Below are 20,354 nucleotides of genomic sequence, written 5' to 3'. Positions count from 1 at the left end.
AATACAAGCGGAGAAAGTGGCCGAGGAGATTCCACCTGAATCGTCCGAGGTCCCCGTTCCTGCAGTGGCTGATACTGAAGAATCTTGAAAATGTTTTTTTTTTTTTTTTTTTTTTTTTTTTTGCACCTTGTACTTTGTACTTCTTTACTTTCTGGATAATGCAAAACTCCTTCTTTTGGTTGATGTGGTTTCTTCAATATGTAACTGCAACAATTCTTTCTTTGGATGTTTTGATCTTGTGATATTCTGTTGACTGCTTCTGCATAGTCTTGTACTTAGAAAAAAATCTTTTGCATGTTGCTTCCTTTGTGCAATCTTCTCGGGGTTATATACCTCGGGTATAACCATAAAACTTTTACTTTGGCAAGATACTGTCCTGCAATCTTTTCATAAATTTCAACAAGTATAGAACATATATTTCGGAATGTAAACTTTTACAAGCTCCTTCTTAAGTTTCAACAAGTTTTAGACGGTTATCTTTACCTACTTGTAAATTGCTACAAATTTCAACAAGTAATGAACAATATACTTAGCCTTTATTTTAACCTGTAACTTTCTGTGTACCTCAGCGGGTGATCGTATGTCGGCTTAACATAAACTTGTAAATAATTTCAACAAGTGTTAAGCATCTTCCCTTGGGTTTAAGCAACCCACATATTGCTATGAGAACTTAAGCAATAACCTCGGCCTATCTTCAACTTGTAAATTGCTACAAATTTCAACAAGTGAAGATAAGGAATCAGCTTAATTCCAACTTGTAAATTGCTACAAATTTCAACAAGTGGATTAAGGAATAACATCGGCTTAACTTCAACTTGTAAATTGCTACAAATTTCAACAAGTGAAGATAAGGAATCAGCTTAATTCCGACTTGTAAATTGCTACAAATTTCAACAAGTGGATTAAGGAATAACATCGGCTTAACTTCAACTTGTAAATTGCTACAAATTTCAACAAGTGAAGATAAGGAATCAGCTTAATTCCAACTTGTAAATTGCTACAAATTTCAACAAGTGGATTAAGGAATAACATCGGCTTAACTTCAACTTGTAAATTGCTACAAATTTCAACAAATGAAGATAAGGAATCAGCTTAATTCCAACTTGTAAATTGCTACAAATTTCAACAAGTGGATTAAGGAATAACATCGGCTTAACTTCAACTTGTAAATTGCTATAAATTTCAACAAGTGAAGATAAGGAATCAGCTTAATTCCGACTTGTAAATTGCTACAAATTTCAACAAGTGGATTAAGGAATAACATCGGCTTAACTTCAACTTGTAAATTGCTACAAATTTCAACAAGTGAAGATAAGGAATCAGCTTAATTCCAACTTGTAAATTGCTACAAATTTCAACAAGTGGATTAAGGAATAACATCGGCTTAACTTCAACTTGTAAATTGCTACAAATTTCAACAAGTGAAGATAAGGAATCAGCTTAATTCCAACTTGTAAATTGCTACAAATTTCAACAAGTGGATTAAGGAATAACATCGGCTTAACTTCAACTTGTAAATTGCTAGAAATTTCAACAAGTGAAGATAAGGAATCAGCTTAATTCCAACTTGTAAATTGCTACAAATTTCAACAAGTGAATTAAGGAATAACATCGGCTTAGCTTTGCCTGAGTTTGATATGTCTTCAAAAACATCCATGCATAACTTTATCAATCGATCATGTTGAAAGGATTCTGAAAAGACTTTATTGATAATATCGGCCAAACAATGATGTTTATCTAATGATAGAAAAATTTCAAATTACAAGTATTCCAAGGTCTGGGCAATGCTTTGCCCTCATTGTCCTCAAGCCGATATGCTCCATTGCCTAATACTGAAGTGACTCTGTAGGGTCCTTCCCAGTTTGGGCGAAGCTTGCCTTCCCTGGGATCCTTCTTGTTCCCGACGACTTTTCTTAGGACTAGGTCACCAACTTGAAAATCTCTTGGATTAACCTTCTTGTTGTAAGTTCTGGCAAGCTGTTGCTGGTATACTGCGAGCTGAATCGCAGCTTTCTCTCTTCGTTCTTCTAATAAATCCAGGTCTCGGGCTAACAGTATGTCATTGGTGCCATTCTCTACTCCCTAGGTTCTGATCCCTGGGATGCCGATCTCCAATGGGATGACTGCTTCTGTGCCATAGGCCATGGCAAAGGGGGATTCTCCTGTTGATCTTCTCGGCGTAGTCCGATATGCCCAAAGTACGTTGGGCAATTCGTCCACCCACTTTCCTTTTGCTGCCTGGAGCCTCTTCTTTATTCCATCCAGGATTACTTTGTTGGATGCTTCTGCTTGCCCATTGCTTTGAGGAAAATTTGGTGTTGAGAAATAATTCTTGATCTTGAATTTTGCACAAAAGTTTTTGATGAGTTTGCTGTCGAACTGTGTCCCGTTGTCGGCAATAATTGCTCTTGGAATCCCAAATCTGGTGATTATGTTTTTCCAAATAAAATTCTTGACGTCCACATCTCGGATTTTGGCAAGAGGTTCTGCCTCTATCCATTTTGTGAAGTAGTCTGTTGCTACCAGCAAGTATTTTCTTTGCCCAGTTGCTTGGGGAAGTTGTCCAACCAGATCCATGCCCCATTGGGCAAACGGCTAAGGGCTGGATACTGGATTTAGGTCGGCAGCTGGTTGATGTATCAAAGGTGCAAACCTTTGACATTGTTCACACTTTTTTACATAGGCTTCGGCGTCCTTTTGCATGTAGGGCCACCAATACCCCTGGGTAATGGCCCTGTGGGCTAACGATCTGCCCCTGCATGGCTTCCACAAATTCCTTCATGAATCTCGTAAAGGAAATCTTCAACCTGCAAATGATGTACGCACCTTAAAAGTGGTCCAGTGAAGGACCTCCTGTAGAGATGGCATTCCGCTGTTAGACTGAATCTGGCCGATTTTAGCCTAATTTTATGTGCTTCTTTATGGTCTTCTGGCAGCTTCCCCTCTTTTAGGAATGTAATGATTGCATCCATCCAACTTGGTCCAAGGCCCACGCACATTGCTTCTTGTTCAATGCTCTGTTTATCTATGCTCGGGGCCGACATGTAGTCGATCATAATTGTCCTTGTTTTTCCAGTTTGAATTGAGCTGGCCAAGTTGGCTAACGCGTCGGCGTGGGTGTTGTCATCTCGGCTTACTTGGAGTAATCTGCAGTTCTGGAATAGGGCTGCCAGTCGGATGACTTCCTTTGCATATGCCGACATTCTTTCGTCTCTGGCTGCAAATTCTCCTGTTGATTGGTTAACAATCAATTGTGAATCACAAAAAACAATTACCTCGTCTGCCTCTGCTGCTGCTGCTAGCTTTAGCCCTGCAATTAATGCTTCATATTCTACTTCATTATTGGAGGCTTTGAACCCCAGACGGATGGACTGTTCTACAATTTCTCCATCTGGAGATATCAGCAGTACTCCTGCTCCTGCTCCCTGGCGGTTTGAACTTCCATCGACGAATAGTCTGAATGAATCGCCGATGTAGATGCTGCATGGTCTGAGCTTTTCTTTCTCTTGCTTTTTTGTCTTTGACTAGGATTCCTTTTGCTTGTCGGGGCAATGTTCCTCTTGGCTTGACGGAGCCCGAGGTGTGATGGCTTCAGGTGTGAGTTCTGCGACGAAGTCGGCCAAAACTTGGCCCTTTATTGCTGTTCTTGGCCTAAATTCTAGGTCAAACTGGCCTAGTGTTACTGCCCATTTTGCTATTCTTCCTGTTAAGTCTCCTTGATGTAATAAGGACTTCAGTGGGTGTTCTGTTAGAACCACAATCTTGTGTGCCTGAAAGTAATGGCTCAATTTCTTTGAGGCCATTACCAAGGCTAGCATTAATTTTTCCAGTGGTAGGTACCTTGTTTCCGCGTTAGCCAGAGTCTTGCTTACATAATAGACAGCCTTCTGTTCCCCTTTTTCCTCTCGGATTAGTACTGCACTGACTGCGTGTTCAGAGACTGCTAAGTACAAAAACAATTCCTCCCCTGGGATTGGGTTAGAGAGGACCGGGGTTGTGGTCAAGTACTTTTTTAGGTCGGCTAAGGCAGCTTCACATTCTTCCGTCCACAGGAAGTCTGTGACTTTTTTCACCAGGTTAAAGAAGGGTCTGCACTTGTCTGAGCTTCTGCTGATGAATCGGTTTAGGGCTGCGGCCCTTCCAGTGAGCACTTGAACTTGCTTTGCCGATGTTGGACTCTGTAGTTCCAGGATGGCCTTGATTTGGTCTGGGCTGGCTTCAATACCCTTTCTTGTTACCAGATATCCTAGAAATTTACCTGACCCAACTCCGAAGGCGCACTTTGAGGCGTTGAGTCGGAGCCGATATCTTTTGAGTATGTCAAAGACCTCTTTTAGGTCGGCAAGATGACCTTTTGATTCCTTGGTCTTTACGACCATATCATCGATGTAAACTTCTACCATTTTGCCAATCAGGTGTTTAAACATTTTTGTCACTAACCTCTGATAGGTTGCTCCTGCGTTTTTCAACCCAAAAGGCATTACCCTGTAACAGTACAGGCCTTTCGGGGTGATGAACGCGGTCTTCTCCTCATCTGGAGGGTACATAGCAATCTGGTGGTACCCTCTGTATGCATCTAAAAAACTCATCATTTCATGTCCCGAGGTGGCGTCTACCAGTTGGTCGATTTTGGGCAGAGGAAAGCTGTCTTTTGGGCAAGCTTTGTTGAGGCTGGTGAAGTCTACACAAACCCTCCACTTGCCATTCTTCTTTTTTACTACTACTGTGTTGGACAGCCACGTTGGGTACTGGACTTCTCGGATGGCCCTGGCTTCAAGGAGTCTGTCTACCTCTTCCTCGACTGCTTCGACGTGCATTAACGTCGGCCTTCTGGCTCGTTGAATCACAGGTTTTGCCGATCTGTCGACATTCAGATTGTGGCAAGTGACCTTGGGGTCAATGCCAGGCATTTCATAAGGTGTCCAGGCGAACGCCTCTATGTTTGTCCATAAAAAATCTTCCAGTTCTTTTTCTTCTTCTCTAGCTAAGCCTGAGCCGAGAAGAAAAAATCGTTCTTCGTCGCCCTCCTGGACGAGGATTTTCTTTAACGCCTCTTCGCTTTTCTCGGCTGGTTCTTTCCCGACGTCTTCTAGGACTTCCATGTCCTCATCTTCAACTTCTGCTTTCTTTGGCTCCCGTATACTACAGGTGGACTTTATTGCTGCCATGGAGCAATTTTTGGCTTGTAGTTGATCCCCTCTGACTTCTTCAATCCCATGCTCTGTTGGGAACCGGAGTAGTTGATGCAATGTCGAGGGAACTGCCCCCATTGCATGCAACCACGGTCTTCCCAGGATGATGTTGTATGGTGAGGGTGTGTCAATTACCAGGAATTCCGTCCTGATCTTCTTAGTGCCGGCTTGTACCTCCAAGCTTGTTGCGCCCAGTGGCCATGTCGGCGTTCCATTAAAGCCGACCATCGGGCCGCTGGATTGTTCTAGGTCATCAGGGTGAAGGCCTAGCTCTTTGTAACATCTGACGTACATGATGTCACAGGAGCTGCCTTGGTCTATTAGGATGCGTTTTACTTGGCACTCCCCAACCTGGAGGGATACTACCAAGGCATCATTATGCGGATGTTGGACCAGTTCTAGGTCGGCTTCAGTAAAGGCTATCATCGGCCCTTGGTATTCTTCTGGCCGATGTCTCTTTTCCCCGACTTGATAGATATGCTGTAAATGTCTTACCCTCTGGGTTTCTCCTCTGACTTCATTTTTGTTGACCCTTGAGTGGATCACATTAACCACCCTTGGTTCTCCTGCTTGTGGTAGCTGTGCTGGGGGAGGGGGTGCCGCTGGTGCTTGAGGCAACCTTGCCTGTTCTTCCCTCGTTCTGGCCTCATCGACCAGGTCCCTCAGAAGGCCTTGTCTTACTAGGTCTTCCAAGTGTGCTTTTAAGGCTTTGCAACCTTGAGTTGGATGCCCTTCTTCATTGTGGTAGGCACAACGTCTACCAACGTTCCTTCCCATGAATTCCCCCGGTGCTCTTGCTGGGGCCCTGAAATAAGGTTGATTTCAAATCCGATCTAGGATTTTATGGATTGGGATCCGGAATACCGTTGTTACCGCCTGTTTATTTCTCAATTCTATTTCTTGTTTGGTCGGTCCATTGTTGACTCGGCCTCGCTTTGGTGAGCCGTTTCCCTTTTCTTGTTTCACCTCCTTGTTTCCCGATGTATCTTCCTCGGCCCTGGCGTATTTCTCAATTCTTGCCATGAGTTCTTCCATGCTTTTTGGCAATGTTTTTGCCAAAGATTTCCGTAGTGGGCAGTCATCTTTCAGGCCGTTCTTGAAGGATACGACTGCTACTTCCTGGTTGCATTCAGGTATTCGGTTGAACACCTCGTAATACCTCTTCGCATAGGCCCTGAGGCCTTCTTCTTTGGTGATTCGTAGAGCCATCAAAGCATCAACCCTCAGGGGTTGCAGCTTGTTGGTCACGAATCTGGCCACAAACATCTCGGCCAAGCCTTCCCATGTCTTTACGCTTCCTTTTGGTAACTTATGGAACCAATCAGATGCAATTTCCCCAAAGGATGAGGGGAATACTTTGCAGAGCAACGGCTCGTTCCCGCTATACAACGCCATTGAATTTAGGTATAGCCCAACATGAAAGTTTGGATCTGACTTACCATCATAGATTTGAAACCTCGGCATACTGAATCTTTTGGGCGGTTCGAATTTGTCCAGTTCCACCGAGAAGGCTGTCCTCGGTTTCACTGGGGAATTTACCTCGGCTTCTGCATTCTGCTGCCTCCTCTTGAGGTAGTCCCTTAAGTTTTCTTTGCTCCTCCCTGGAGCTCGGCTGTCTTTGGATTTTAGTCTTTTTGGTATACTGCTTTCGGCCTCGTGGTGGGGTCGTTTGGATCTTTCTTCATGGGTTGTGTCAAAATGGAGTACTTGCCCCTGAACATGTCGATGTTCTTTGGGGTCTGGATTCTTCATGTGGTGTGTCCTTCGGGACTCTTCTTGCCTTGGGTTTTCCCGTCCGACTTCCCTGGAAGGCCGGTGAGAATGCCTTCCGCTTCTGGTATGCTGAGGGACCTCGGGAATTGTTTTTCTTCCATCCTTCTGAGTGTTGTTCGCCGGCATCGGCGTATCTTGCAGCGGGTATGGTGGCTGCATAACATTATTCTGCATCATGAAGTTGACGACTGACTGGAAGTCCGCCAACTTGTTTGCTAGTTCTTTTACTTCCTCATCCCTCCGTAGGCACATGTCCCTCCATACCTAGAGGTTATCTTCATTGTAGTATTTTCCTTGGTTTGCTCTTTTTGACGTGTCGCCTTCTGGGATGACGTCGTTCTCTCTGTGACCCTGGTCACGGGCTTCTGTATTGTGGTTATCTCCTTCGATGTCAAGGTCAATTGGTCTGCCACTCCCAGTGGGAGCGTCATCCCCAATATTTTCCTGCTGTCCGTTACTGGCCATCTATTCTTCCTTCGTTCCCACAGACGGCGCCAAATTGTGTGGGTGAAAATCTGACCACACTGCCCGTTTAGTGATCAGCTGGAGAGCACAAGCAGAATAGATGGCTTAAGCAACCTGAAACAGAAAGAAAAAAGCTCCGGCGGTGGTTCTTCCACCCGGGGGCACTCCGACGATCAAGTCAGTATATCTCTCAAAGATAATCAAGTACTAAATTGAATACTCAAAGTATAAATTACATACCTTAGACCCATGGGGGTGCCTCTCTTTTATAATATACTCAATCCAAGTCCCACTAGAAGTATGACTTCTATGAATTCTAATTCACTGTTTACTCTGGACTCTTTTAAGTGATAAAGATAACTCCTTGAGAGTTTTATCCTTATCTTGATTCAGTCCCCTTTGTGCCTTAGGACTCTTGCCCCTTATCTCGGATTCCGATATCTTCGGAGATGACCTCGGCTTCTCCGAGATTACCTCGGCTTAACTACCAGGGCACGTGGCACCTCGGCTGACACGTCGGCGTCACCATGCCACGTGTTGGTATTCAGAAAATATATCCCCACACAAAGTCTTCTCCAGATGCATGTTGAAAAAGGAAAATTCGGATAATCTATGTTTGTGGACTTCCTTTCTGGGTTCTTAACTTTTCTATTGCCATCTATTTTAAAATTGTGCTTGATATATCACATGTTATTCTCGGTAAGTAAGTGCCCAACAAAAAATAAATAAAAAATAAAAAAAACTGAGAAATATTATGCGTCTTTGATGACATCAAGATTTACGATTGATTTCTTTATTTGGAGCTAATTATGAAAGAATTTAATATTATTTTGTCATATAATTTGGTGATACAAAATGATGACATCGTAATTATATGCATATAAATTAGGAACATTTTTAATTTAGTGTACGTTCTAAAAAAATAATTATAAATCAATGATAAAGATAGGAACAGCCTTAAAATTTCAACATGGAGTAGGTGAATAGAATTTTTAAAAAGAAAATATCAATTATAATATCAATTTTTACTACGTAAAATATAAAAAATAATATGAAAAACATAAATAAATAAACATGTTCTTTTATATTCATATTGAGTTATAAAAAGATAGCAATCGTAAGATATTCTATAGATACTAGCGGCGAGAAACTATATATATTTTAAATATTTTATTCAAATTACTAACTTTTTTACGTTGAATCCTATATTTCGGCCTCTTTTGGGAAGTGGGTTATAATCTACTTCCCGAATTATAACCCACTTCCTCTCTCACAAAAAAATTGCTTATAAGCTGCTTTTAAACAGTTTTTTACCAAAAAGCTTATTTTGACCATCTTTCCAAATTCTTAGATATATTAACTTTTATTAACAATTTAATTTTTGAAAAATTAGAGGAACCAAATATGTGTAATTTAAAATTAATTAATACTGGATGGGGGTTGTCTCTATAAACAAACAAGATTAAAAATTCCCTTATAAACACTTGGAAAAAAATAACACTACAAATTAATTCAGATAATGTTATGAGTACACGTTTTTATAAAAAAAACACTTTTCAGAAGATACTTCACCTTAATTTTAATTGAATCCCCTCACTAATGGACGATGAATTTGATATTCCGAATTAATTGTTCTATTTAGTTAGATACTGAGTTATCAACATAAAAACACAATTAGTCATTATTTTGTTTTTTTTTTTTTAGATAATTTGAAGATAGAATTTTTGTAAAACTTCTCAAAGAGGTATAAAATTAAGTAATATATATATATATATATATATATTTTTTTTTTTTGAGCAAGGTTAAAAATACAAAAAGATGCTATAAAACATTTAACCAAAGAAAAATGTTAGAAATTATAAAATTTTTACCAAATGTGAGATCTACACCATGTGGATTCCCATGTGATGTGAATTTCATACTTATGTGAGACATTTCATAAAAATTTTGATAAAATTTTTAAAATCTTTAACATTACTCTTAATTAACTAAATGCTCGTGTGAGATTTACAATGTTAAATAAAAAATTTAATAGAATATTTGAAAAAATATATATTTTTAACTTTTTTTGGTGGGGTAGTTATCGTTGGTATTAAGGAATTGTTTGAAATGATATAAATAAACATATTTTTAATTTTTTTATTAAAAAATATAAAAAAAATAATATAACTTTAAAAAATAAAAAATAAAATAAAAATATATACTTATTTTAATTTATCCCAAAGAATCTCTAAATACACATTAATTTTAATGCTAGTAGATTTGATAGTGTGAGTGCAAAATAAATAAAATAAAATAAAATGTTATGAAGTAAATTTTACATAGATATAAGACTTACACAAATCACATATATATGGAAATTAGAAATTTAATAAAAAATTTAATAATTTATTGGGCAAATTACAAGCACTCCCCTTAAGGTTTGGTAAAAATACAGATTTGTCTGAGGTTTGAGAAATTACAAATTGCTTCTTGAGGGTCAAATTTTCATAACAAATTAAGGAAAATTAGGGAGAATCTGTATAAAAATAAAAACCTCAAGAAATAATTTGTTATGAAAATATAAATTCCAAAGAGCGAGATAATTTTTTAAACCTCAAAAAAAAATCTAGCCTCCGTTTGGGAAGTGAGTTGGCTTTTTAGCTTTTTGACTATATGAGTCTGGGCTCAAAAGCTTAGTTTGGGAAGGGCTTTTGACTTTTTGGCTTTTTGACTTTTTTAATTTTTTTGTGAGAGAAGAGTGTAATGATTATGGGGTTGGATGAGATGTTTTTGTCTGTTGTGGCTCATGAGCCTATTCTATCTTTTATAGCTTATTAAGCCAAAAAAGACCAATGAGCCCTTGTCAAACCAACTCCTATATTTTTACCAAATTTCAAGGAGTGTTTGTAAATTACCTAATTTATTTAATTCCTGCCATAACTCATAAATAAATACTTACGTATTTACGATACAAATCTACCTGTCAGTAAATCTGGCAAGACATCTGAGTAGGCGCTACGCTACAGACAGCCGCATATAAACACCATCCAACACATTAATCACTTGCAATCAATCACTATCTCGGCCACTGGCCCCAGCCCAACCGCACACAACACAATCACAAGCCACTGCCTTTACTTTACTCTCCTCCGAGAGACACAGAGAGAGATCGAGAGAGACTCTCTCTGGTTCCAATTGCAACCATGCAGAGCCCCCAAAGCAGCTGTGGAAGCAACGGCGGCGACGGTGACGGCGACGACGGAAATAGTGGCGACTTTTGTCGTGAGCTTACACCCTGCCGACTACCTTCTCCGATTAAGGTTAGTAGCAGAAATCCCCAATCTGATGAGCAAGTTGTTGATGTTGATCACTCCCAATTAGGTTTACCTCACCTTCACGATTCGCTTATCCAAGAAATTGTTCTCAGATTGCCCGTCAAATGGGTCTTTAGGTTCAAAGCTGTGTCCCCAAACTGGCTCTCTCGAATTTCCGAACCCTCGTTTTCTCAATTGTATGTGTCTCGGAAAATCAATTTCCGAATCCTTTATCGGTACGTATACGTATCGCATTTTCGGCAAATTCTCGAGCGTCTGGATCCCGAATCGCCTGATGTGTACCCATCTGAGAATTTCTCTGTGTTGTTTCTGTCTACTCACCAAGAACACCAACAACGCAGGAAACTGTTTAAGATCTTGGCAACGAGCAAAGGCTTGCTTCTGTCTTGCTTGGTGGCTCCGTTAACTTACTATATGTGTGACCCTGTAACCACACAATGGGTTACTTTACCCAAACCCCCAGAAGGTGGTCTAAATCTGCACCCCTTTTTTATCGGCGAGGGCTTGATTGCTTTCGCTAATCAGGATAATATGGTCACTAGCTACAAGGTGGTTCGTGTTGAATGGCACCCTGTAGAGTCTGTTTATCTCAATTTCGAGGTCTTCTCTTCGGAGACCCGTAAATGGGGTTGCTATAGGCTCTCTTTCCCTCAACCGTTTAAGTTGTGCAAACGTGGTGGCCCTTTTGTTTTTAATGGGGTAATGCATTGGTTTGCCTATGGACATCGAATTGTAGCCTTTGATCCTTACAATTTTGAGGAATGTAGACTGATCGATTTGCCCAATTATAGAGACATGGAAAGCGAAAATCAATATGATGGATCTTACCATTTGTGCGAGGAGTGCCAAGGGATGCTTAGGTATTTTGAGGCAGCTCCTGATATCACGGAGGATTTCTGTTTTAGTATGTGGATTATGAGAGATTATAAAAAGGGGGAGTGGAATTTAGTGCATCGAGCTACACGTGGTGAAATTTGGTCGGATGATCCTCACATAAGTAGCTATTTATTTCATGTTCATTTCATTCCGTTGGCATACCATCCATTTAATTTGGATATCGTGTATTTAAGATGTGAGGAGAGATCTTGTATTGTCGCTTATAACATTAAGACAAAACGGTTGGAAGTTTCTTGTATTCCAGTTGGCATCGATGAAAACCTTTCTTGGCGCGTGGTGATTCCATTTGTGCTCCCAATGTGGCCGACACCGCTTCCTAAACGCGTTAGGAGGGGTGTGAAGCGTTCAAGGTCTAGTAATGCCAGTAGTACATGTTGACTTGAGCTGCAGAGCGATCCTGTATGGTCACATAATAATCCAGTTGGCATTGTAGTGGATGTTTCTTGGCGCGTGGTAATGCCATCTGTGCTCGTTCACTTGACTGACAACGTTCTCAACCCTCTCAGATGGTGATTAAGTTTTCCTAAATTATGTATCTTGTTCTTTTTTTCTTTTTTTTTTTCATGTTATCAATAAATTGTACTGCCTATAAACTGTTGTTACAACTGTTTTATCAGTTACTCTTATGAACTTCCTTTGTTGAGGACATGTTACCTGAGATTGTGTCTGTCATGAAGAGAAGGAAAGTGTGTACAAAAAAATGGACAATATTAAGTGCCATTACTAGTTTTTAATGGCGATCAAGAAGAGTTTTTTTCTTTTTGTGATGGTTTCAATTGAATTTTAACAATAATACATAGACTAGACAGGTTTTACCAATTTTATGAGTAGATCCTGAAGGTGCCCTTTAAACATAATTAATACAAGATGAAAGGCAGACCGATATATTTACTATTTAAATAGCTTTTAACTCAGTCACCTAATCTGCATGGTAGGGTGGCTGGATTGCTCACCGTAGTGCGGATTGGCGGATTGATGAAGAAAATGGGCAAATCCACAAATTGTGGCTGTCAAATTCGTGAATCTACACCAAATTCCCTATTCACCAATAATTAGTGGCCACGTGGTGATGGCTGTGCTGTGCCTATTCTGCACTGGCCCACCCGTACAAATTCTTTTATGTGCTAAAAGGACAAAAAGTTAGTAACTAGAAGAATTGATCTGACAACTTCAAATATGAAACTAGAAACGACAAACCACCATACCACTATGTATGTGTTAACCACATGTCAACCTTTTCATTTATTACTACAATATATTGTTGTGTATGATGTATTAAAATATATATGTATGTACACACTCTAGAGCCTCTCCCGCTCTGAAGGTATTTTCATAAAAGATGCTCTCAAGCTCCTGTACCTGCACCGCGAACACCTTTTGGTGACTTAGGGTCTTAATAACGTGTTTCATGATTTACTTTCTGGAAAAAGTAACCCACAATTTTCTAGAAATTTATGTTGGGTTGTACATTCATTTTAAGAAAATACATGAATATGTTTAATAGGTTGCATAAGAATAGAAAATGGTTTCTAGAGGCGTGTGATTTATGTAACTCGAGTTTCTATGTAGTCCTATAAAAAGAATATGGTAGGATGATTATTTTTAAGTGAAGTAAAAGGAAGGAGATTAATAAAATAGAAATATTTTGTCTGTGTTCTAAATACATATTGAAGGAGCTCTGTATGGCTAATACAGTTGTATATCTCCTTGCATAGACATACCCATTATTAGTACAGTTTTTAATATTAGGCTTCTACTGCCCCCAACAAATTTGCTGTCAAAACCAAAGTGAGTCTTTCAAAATTTTCCATGATACAAAATTGAAGATAAATTTTGGTAGCTAGAAAATGTTAACCAAGGGTCTGGAAAGGCGAGAAGAGAATTGAGAAGCTAGCAAGTGCTTCACCAAAAACAAAAGAATGAAACCGAGTAAATGCCTGAAAAAAGGAAAAGTAGGTTTGTGTGTTTGCCATGATGAAACGATTGGTATCACTAAAAGATAACAGAAGCCACAACTCACAAAATGAAAGAGGATATATCAAAGTATACCTAGAAAAAATGATTGGTCATCATCAAAAGATGGCAGAAATAGAAAAATCAATAGCAACAACTAGAAAATTGATAACGGATTTGTCAAAGGACACCCGGGAGTTGAATCAAAGAATGGGGACCAACCACCCATTATATGAAAAGGGCCACAGACCTTGGGAAGAAGTTTTCCATAATCATGAAAATGGATGAAAGAGCAAAAAGAGGCAAACAATTTTTTAAAAAGATGGATGTTAACCATGTTGCAACGAAGAAGATGATTCAACAAACTAACAGAAAAATGGATCAATTGTGTTCAAAGAAAAGCTTGGCAAGCCGGGAAATTAGGCACATCAAATACAAAATAGTTTTGGGCATGTTTTGAGAAAATTGTGAATTAAGGATGGGTGCTGGATAAAATAATCAATTTTCTAGGAGGGGGTAGATTGGGTACAAACCTAACCTTTGGCATAATTTGCACAAAGTGGTTGTTCTCAAGTTCGAACCCACAATATCAAGATTAGTAGGTTGAGTTTTAACTATTGAACTAGTTGTTAAATGAAAATACAAGGCTTATCTTAAGGGATGCATTTTCCTATTTAAAACACTGCAAAGGAATGAGAGAGTAAATATATATTAGTAGTACTCCTGTGCTACCAACCTACAACTAATGTAGCGATACTAAACCATGCTTTTAAGGCACTCCCATGAAGGTTGCCACCATTATTATCTAGTTATCTTGAAATTCGCTGTGGATGAATGCAGCTCTATCATCTCAATTCACTTTATTTTCTCTAGCTTAACTGGTTTTGTTTAAGAGGGGAAAAAAACTTTTGAACCCTCCATGTAATTCATCACCATTGTTGTCCAATGTAGACTCTAGTCCTCACTAATACAGTTCTATCAACTTATTCATTTATTTCTTATTACATAATTTGAGTGCAATTCATCTGATGAATGCCTTTTTTTGGTAGGTAATAATAAACTGAAGATATACCTTGCCTGTGAAAATGCAAAGTTCTGCAACTAGTTACACGTCATCCATTGCAGGTGAGGCCATGAAATCAAGTTATGTAATATTTGAATGACAGTATTATTACACTTGAATTGTTGCATCATACTTTTTTTTGAAGGCTTTACGGCATTTAGGGTTTGAGTGTTCGTCTTATGGTGTGTCGGAAGACCATAAGAAACAAAAATATGTCAAAATTCCTCGTTTGATTTTGGGGAAAGAGATTTTTTTTATTAGATTTCTAGAATTGTAATTGCATGAAATGACTTTCTCAATCAATATTGTACATTAATTGTTCATTTTCAAAAAGATCTAGTTAATTCCTCCACAACAATGCACCAACTTACATACAGTATATGGGATATGGAATATGATAAATAATAATGAAAAAGAACTACACCCTGTTCAGTCCCATTTGAAGGGGGTCCGTAACGTTTCCTTTGGCATAATTTGGACAAAGTGGTGGTTCTTAGGTTCAAACCCACTATCTCAAGATTAGTAGGTCGAATTTAACTATTGAACCAGTGGTTAAATTAAATACTACACTTGTCTTATGGGACTAATGCATTTTCCTACATAAAGCACTGCCAAGGAATGAGAGATTGAAAATATATTAGTACTACTCTTGTGCTACCTACCTACAACCAATGTAGAGATACTAGCTATGACCCATGCTTTAAGGCACTCCCATGAAGGTGCCACCATCATTATCTAGCTATCTTGACATTAGCTGTGGATGAGCGCACAGCTCTATCACCTCATTTTCTTTATTTTCTCTAGCTTAATTGGTTTTGTTTAAGAGGGGAAAAGAACTCATGAACCTCTCCATTAATTCATCACCATCATTATCTAATATGGACACTAGTTCTCCACTAATACAGTCCTATGCATCACCATAATTTCAGTTTGATCACATCTGACGATATGCCTTTTTTTTGGTAGGTAATAATAATCTGAAGATATGCCTTGCCTGTGAGAATGCAAAGTTCTCCGCTAGTCACATATCATCCATTGCAGCAGGTGAAGCCATGAAATCAAATTGTATAATATTTACAGGACTGTGTCATCACACTTGTATGGTTGCATCAAATATTTTTTATTTCTATTGCATGCTGCATCAGAAATTTGTCCTTGATGTATTAGTATTTTGAGTGGCATGTTATGAACCATTGCATTTTCTTCTTCTAGGGACTGATTCTTTTAAGCTGAGCTTATACACTTGTTTTAAGAAGCTGTTAATTTTGCAACTCATCAATATATTCGCACTTTTGAGAGTATTTTTTTTGCATTAGAGTTGACATCCACTTCATTTCTCTTATGTAGGATAATATTTTGAAAATCCAAGGAGTTTATGATGAGCACATTTGTTTGCACTATTGTGTATTTTCTATAAGGGCATACATACAGAGATCTGGAGGCTATTCAAAGGTATTTTTGTTAATTGGTTCATTGTTATTGAAGATCCTTATGGGTATATCATGATTGCTTGATTTTATTGTTGCCATGATGACTAGGTACTATAAAACTCTTTACAGTTGTGGTTTCTATTAATGAATGAGGCGCCCAAATTGCTTACACAGGCATATATGATATATTGGGGGGAATTCAAGCTTGAATTCTACATGAAGAAGATCCAATTAAAGAACCGGAAAGATACTGCTTCAAGATTTTTTTTTTTTCAACCTGAACTTCATCTTCTCCAATCCCCCTCTCCCCCCCCCCCCCCCCCCCCCCTCTTTTTTTTTAAGCCTTGGAGCTATTTGAACATTTTATTTTCGTATGTTGAATGTAAATCAATTATATCAAACATTATTTTGTGATTGATCATAAGGGCAAGTTTTAATGAATTATTGTTGCAAGAGAAACAGATATACATATTTTATTGTTTTAATTTCTTAGACATTTACCGGCGTTGTGTGGAAAATGCCACCAAGCGTCGTTTCAAAAAACTGTTTGCGAATGCCACTAAAAATATTGTAGCATTTGTTTTTTCGTTTTTTGTTTTTTAAATGTTGTTGTCGTCGTCGTTGTTTTTTTTTTATTTTTTGCAACAGAAGTCGCATGAAAAATTATTATCACAACTATCTTTAATATGATCAGTTGTGAAAAAACCTGTATAGCGATGCTACAAAAATTAGTATAGCATTTGTTTTTTTCTTTTTCTTCATTTTTTTCCGACAGATAATTGTCGCATAAATTTATTTGCAGCAATATAAAATTATGTCACAACTATCTTTAGTATGATATCATTTCTTTCATAAGCTGATGAATATGGAATAAAATGATAAATAAATTAAAATATAAACATGTAATGAAATATTAAATAAATTAAAATTTTAAGAGAACCTATTATGATTATGTATACAATTTATTCAATTTTTTTAATGTATATTTGGCCAAAGTATGGAGCCATGTTGAGGGAGCTAAATAAGTAAACTTTGTCCTTTTAATGGGAAGGTAAAATCAACACCTTTAACTTATTTTATATATATATATATATATTTCATTCAAAATTAAATAAGGGCTTTTAACCTGTACTAAAGCTTTTTCCTTAAATAAATAGTGTAGGAATAAAAAAATTTCTTAAATTATATCAATTTTTTTTTCTTTTTTTTTTTGAGTATAAATATTTCAGAAAAATGACACAATAAAAATTAGTTCAGATAATATTTTGAGTTAAGTAAAAGTTGGAGGTGACTACCTCCACTTGAAGAGGTGGCTAACTAAACCTAATATTCAATCCGGCCAATTAAACTCATTTAAAGTTATTTAAATTCATACAAAAATTTAAATAGATTATATATAGTAAACTCAATGAAAGTCAGTAGTCATACATATGCAATTCAAATAAGTATTTATCAAATATTATGTGTCGTGATAGAAGTCTTCTGCCTAAATCCCACCACCATCACTACCCATCTACCTCCACCTCCATTACCCATATTGTCGCTATCAACCCTCCACAACCACTAAATGGTTTGTCAGTTTCATTTATTTGGCATGTTTTTCAATTCAATCAACTCACTTAGACTATTAAATAAAAATGCATAACTTATTTTAACCATCAAAACTTCTCATTTCTTACATAATAACTAATTTTAACTATCCAAACTTTTCATCTGCCGCTTCTTTAAAAAAATATGTAAATGATTAGCAATCTCACTTCTATAGATTTAAGAATAAAGTTTCAACATTATTCATTTTATTTTAAAAATTTTAAAAAAAAAAACTTTAAGGGTAGAGTAGTAAAATCAGTTCCTGCAAATTCTTCATTTTTTTTTTTTCCAGTAATGCTAGGAACATGGAAATTAAACACAAAATAGGACACAATCCTTTTACAAGAAGTGGGTCCCACATGTGGATCTCACCATTTATGAGAGGATTGTATCATATTCTGTGTTTATTTTTGCACACATAAACTTACTTTCTTTTTTTTTTTTTTTTTTTTTTTTTTTTTTTTGCGCTTTTCCATTAGCATTAAAGATGGATAGATTTAATAATGTGAACACAATTATTATCTCTAACCATAAAAATACATACCGAGATTACATTACTTGTCAATAAATCTGATAAGACTGTTTGACACACGTGATGCTTGTATAATTTAAATAAATAAAAATAAAATAAAGTATTTATTAAATATTATGTGTCACTCAAGTTGAGTCTTATACTTTAACCTCACCACCATTACTACCTGTCTACAGCTACTACCACTGCCTCCACTTCCATTACCATTACTGTCGCTATCACTCCTACAACACTCGAATAATTCAGTTATTGCCTTGTTGTGACGCCGAACCTCCGGATACCGAGTTTGGATTGTAACAACTCCACTACTATCACCCTTCCACAACCACTAAACGGTTTGTCAATTTCTTTTTTTTAACATATTAGTCAATCCAACCAATTCACTTAACTTATAAAATAAGCATGCATAACTTATTTTAACCGTCAAAACTTCTCATTCACCGCATAACTTATTCAGCAATGATAGAGGGCCCGAATTTCCCAGGCTCGAATGGCTAGAATTGACCAAAACAACGTCAACGACGTCGTTTTGGTCAATTCGAGCCATTTGAGCCGCGAATATTGTGGCCACCAAACATTTTTCTAACTTATTATAACTATCCAAACTTCCTGTTCACCACCTCTATAAAAAAATATATAGATGATTAACAATCTCGCTTCTATAAATTCAAGAAAGTTTGTTTCAATACTGTTTTAAATATTAAAAATAAAATAATAAATAAATGTAAAAAGGTAGAGCCATAAAACCAGGTCTTACAAATTCCCTACATATATATACATATATATTGGCTTTTTCACTAAACATTAAAGATGGCTAGATTTAATAATGTGAACACAGCTATTGTCTATACAACCACGGTTGGTAGCTCGAAATTCGTGGGTCGAATTTGGCTCGACACCTGTTTTTTTTTTTTTTTGTGGCCTTTTTCCTGTGTTTAATCAGAAACGAAGAAGAAGAGGGGAGAAGAAGAAGAAGAGAAGAGAGAAGAAGAAAAAGAAGAAGAAGAAGGGAAGGGAAGGGAGAACTGGACAGGAGGGGGCATCAACCAGGGGCGGAGGAGCGGCGGAGGCTGAGCTGCTGCACGAGCACAAACCAGCACGAGCCTGTTGTCGGCAGAACCAGCACCCGCTGTCGTCCTCCGTCGTCGGCAGAACCAGCACAAACCAGCACGAGCCTGTCGTCGGCAGAACCAGCACCAACCCGCCGTCGTCCTCCGCCATCGTTCTCCGCCGTCGTCCTCCTTCTCTCTTCCTCTTCTTTTCTTCCTCTTCTCTCTTCCCTCTTCCTCTTTTCTCCTTCTCTCTCTCTTTTCTCTCTCTCTCTGTGTATTCAAATGCTAGAAAAAAAAAAATTCGACCCAAAATCGGGCCACAGACTTTCGAGCTACCACCTATTTTTCTTGTCTATAATCATAAAAATACATTATAGGAATTACGTCCACTTAACAGTAAATGTGGCAAGACTTCTAAACAAATACACTTAACAGTAGACACGTGATACTCGTACAATTTAAATAAGTAAAAATGAAATAAAATATTTATTAAATATTATATGTCATTCAAATGATAAGAGTCTTTTACTTTAACCCTACCATCATCACTATCTATCTACTGCTACCACCACTCCCTCCACTTTCACCACCATTATTATCACTATCACCAGGCCTGGCCCTAAGATTTCTGGGGCCTAAAGTCAATAATTAACTAATAAATTTTTGGGGCCTTTCACATTTTTTTTTCATTGAATGAAAAAAAATGAAGATAAAAGACAAAAAAATTATGTCAAAGTCACAAAAAATACTTAGTATTACATTACAACAATTAATAAGTGTCATTTGATTATCGCTCTTCTTGCATTTTTAGAAGCAAATAAATCAATTATACTTGCATAATCTAATTTTTTGGCAAAATTATTTTCAATGGATAACAATGCTAGTTATTTTAAATGGGTCTTTCAATTTTTTAATGGGTCAATTTATTTTAAGTTAGTTTGGGTCTTCCTTAGTTTTTTTAAGGATTTAAAATATACTTAATATATTACAATAAACTATAATAGGAGGACTCTTTTTTTGGTCTATTTTCAATGGATAACAATGTTAATTTTTTTGAATGGGACTTTCAATTTTTTAATGAGTCAATTTA

The 20,354-nt window shown here is 37.5% G+C and overlaps 1 protein-coding gene across 3 annotated transcripts; it reads left to right on the top strand.

Moving 5' to 3' along the window:
• Positions 1-10,394: 10,394 nt before the first annotated feature.
• On the top strand, positions 10,395-16,568 carry LOC114263484 (F-box protein At5g03970). Of its 3 annotated transcripts, none has more exons than XR_014347234.1 (5): positions 10,395-10,732; positions 14,647-14,722; positions 15,627-15,704; positions 16,008-16,112; positions 16,199-16,568. XR_014347234.1 is itself a non-coding variant. In XM_082899942.1 (5 exons), exon 1 carries the CDS (start codon positions 10,616-10,618, stop codon positions 12,020-12,022), a length of 1,407 nt encoding a protein of 468 aa, XP_082756068.1. In that variant the 5' UTR covers positions 10,484-10,615; the 3' UTR covers positions 12,023-12,153; positions 14,647-14,722; positions 15,627-15,704; positions 16,008-16,112; positions 16,265-16,568. The 3 variants fall into 3 exon arrangements, 2 of the variants coding, with proteins under 2 accessions (XP_082756068.1, XP_082756065.1); XM_082899942.1 differs by having other exon boundaries at positions 10,484-12,153; positions 16,265-16,568; XM_082899939.1 differs by having other exon boundaries at positions 10,484-12,153.
• Positions 16,569-20,354: the final 3,786 nt, after the last annotated feature.

Source organism: Camellia sinensis, chromosome 1 (genome assembly GCF_055761805.1).
Source record: "Camellia sinensis isolate YWXY chromosome 1, ASM5576180v1, whole genome shotgun sequence".
In the NCBI taxonomy this organism is placed as follows: domain Eukaryota; kingdom Viridiplantae; phylum Streptophyta; class Magnoliopsida; order Ericales; family Theaceae; genus Camellia; species Camellia sinensis.
The sequence above is the reverse complement of the archived record's forward strand: the minus strand, read 5'-3'. Positions and strand labels throughout refer to the sequence as shown.

Bases quoted from the DNA above. Each gene is read 5' to 3' on its own strand.
- LOC114263484 (XM_082899942.1), top strand. From the start codon at position 10,616: ATGCAGAGCCCCCAAAGCAGCTGTGGAAGCAACGGCGGCGACGGTGAC.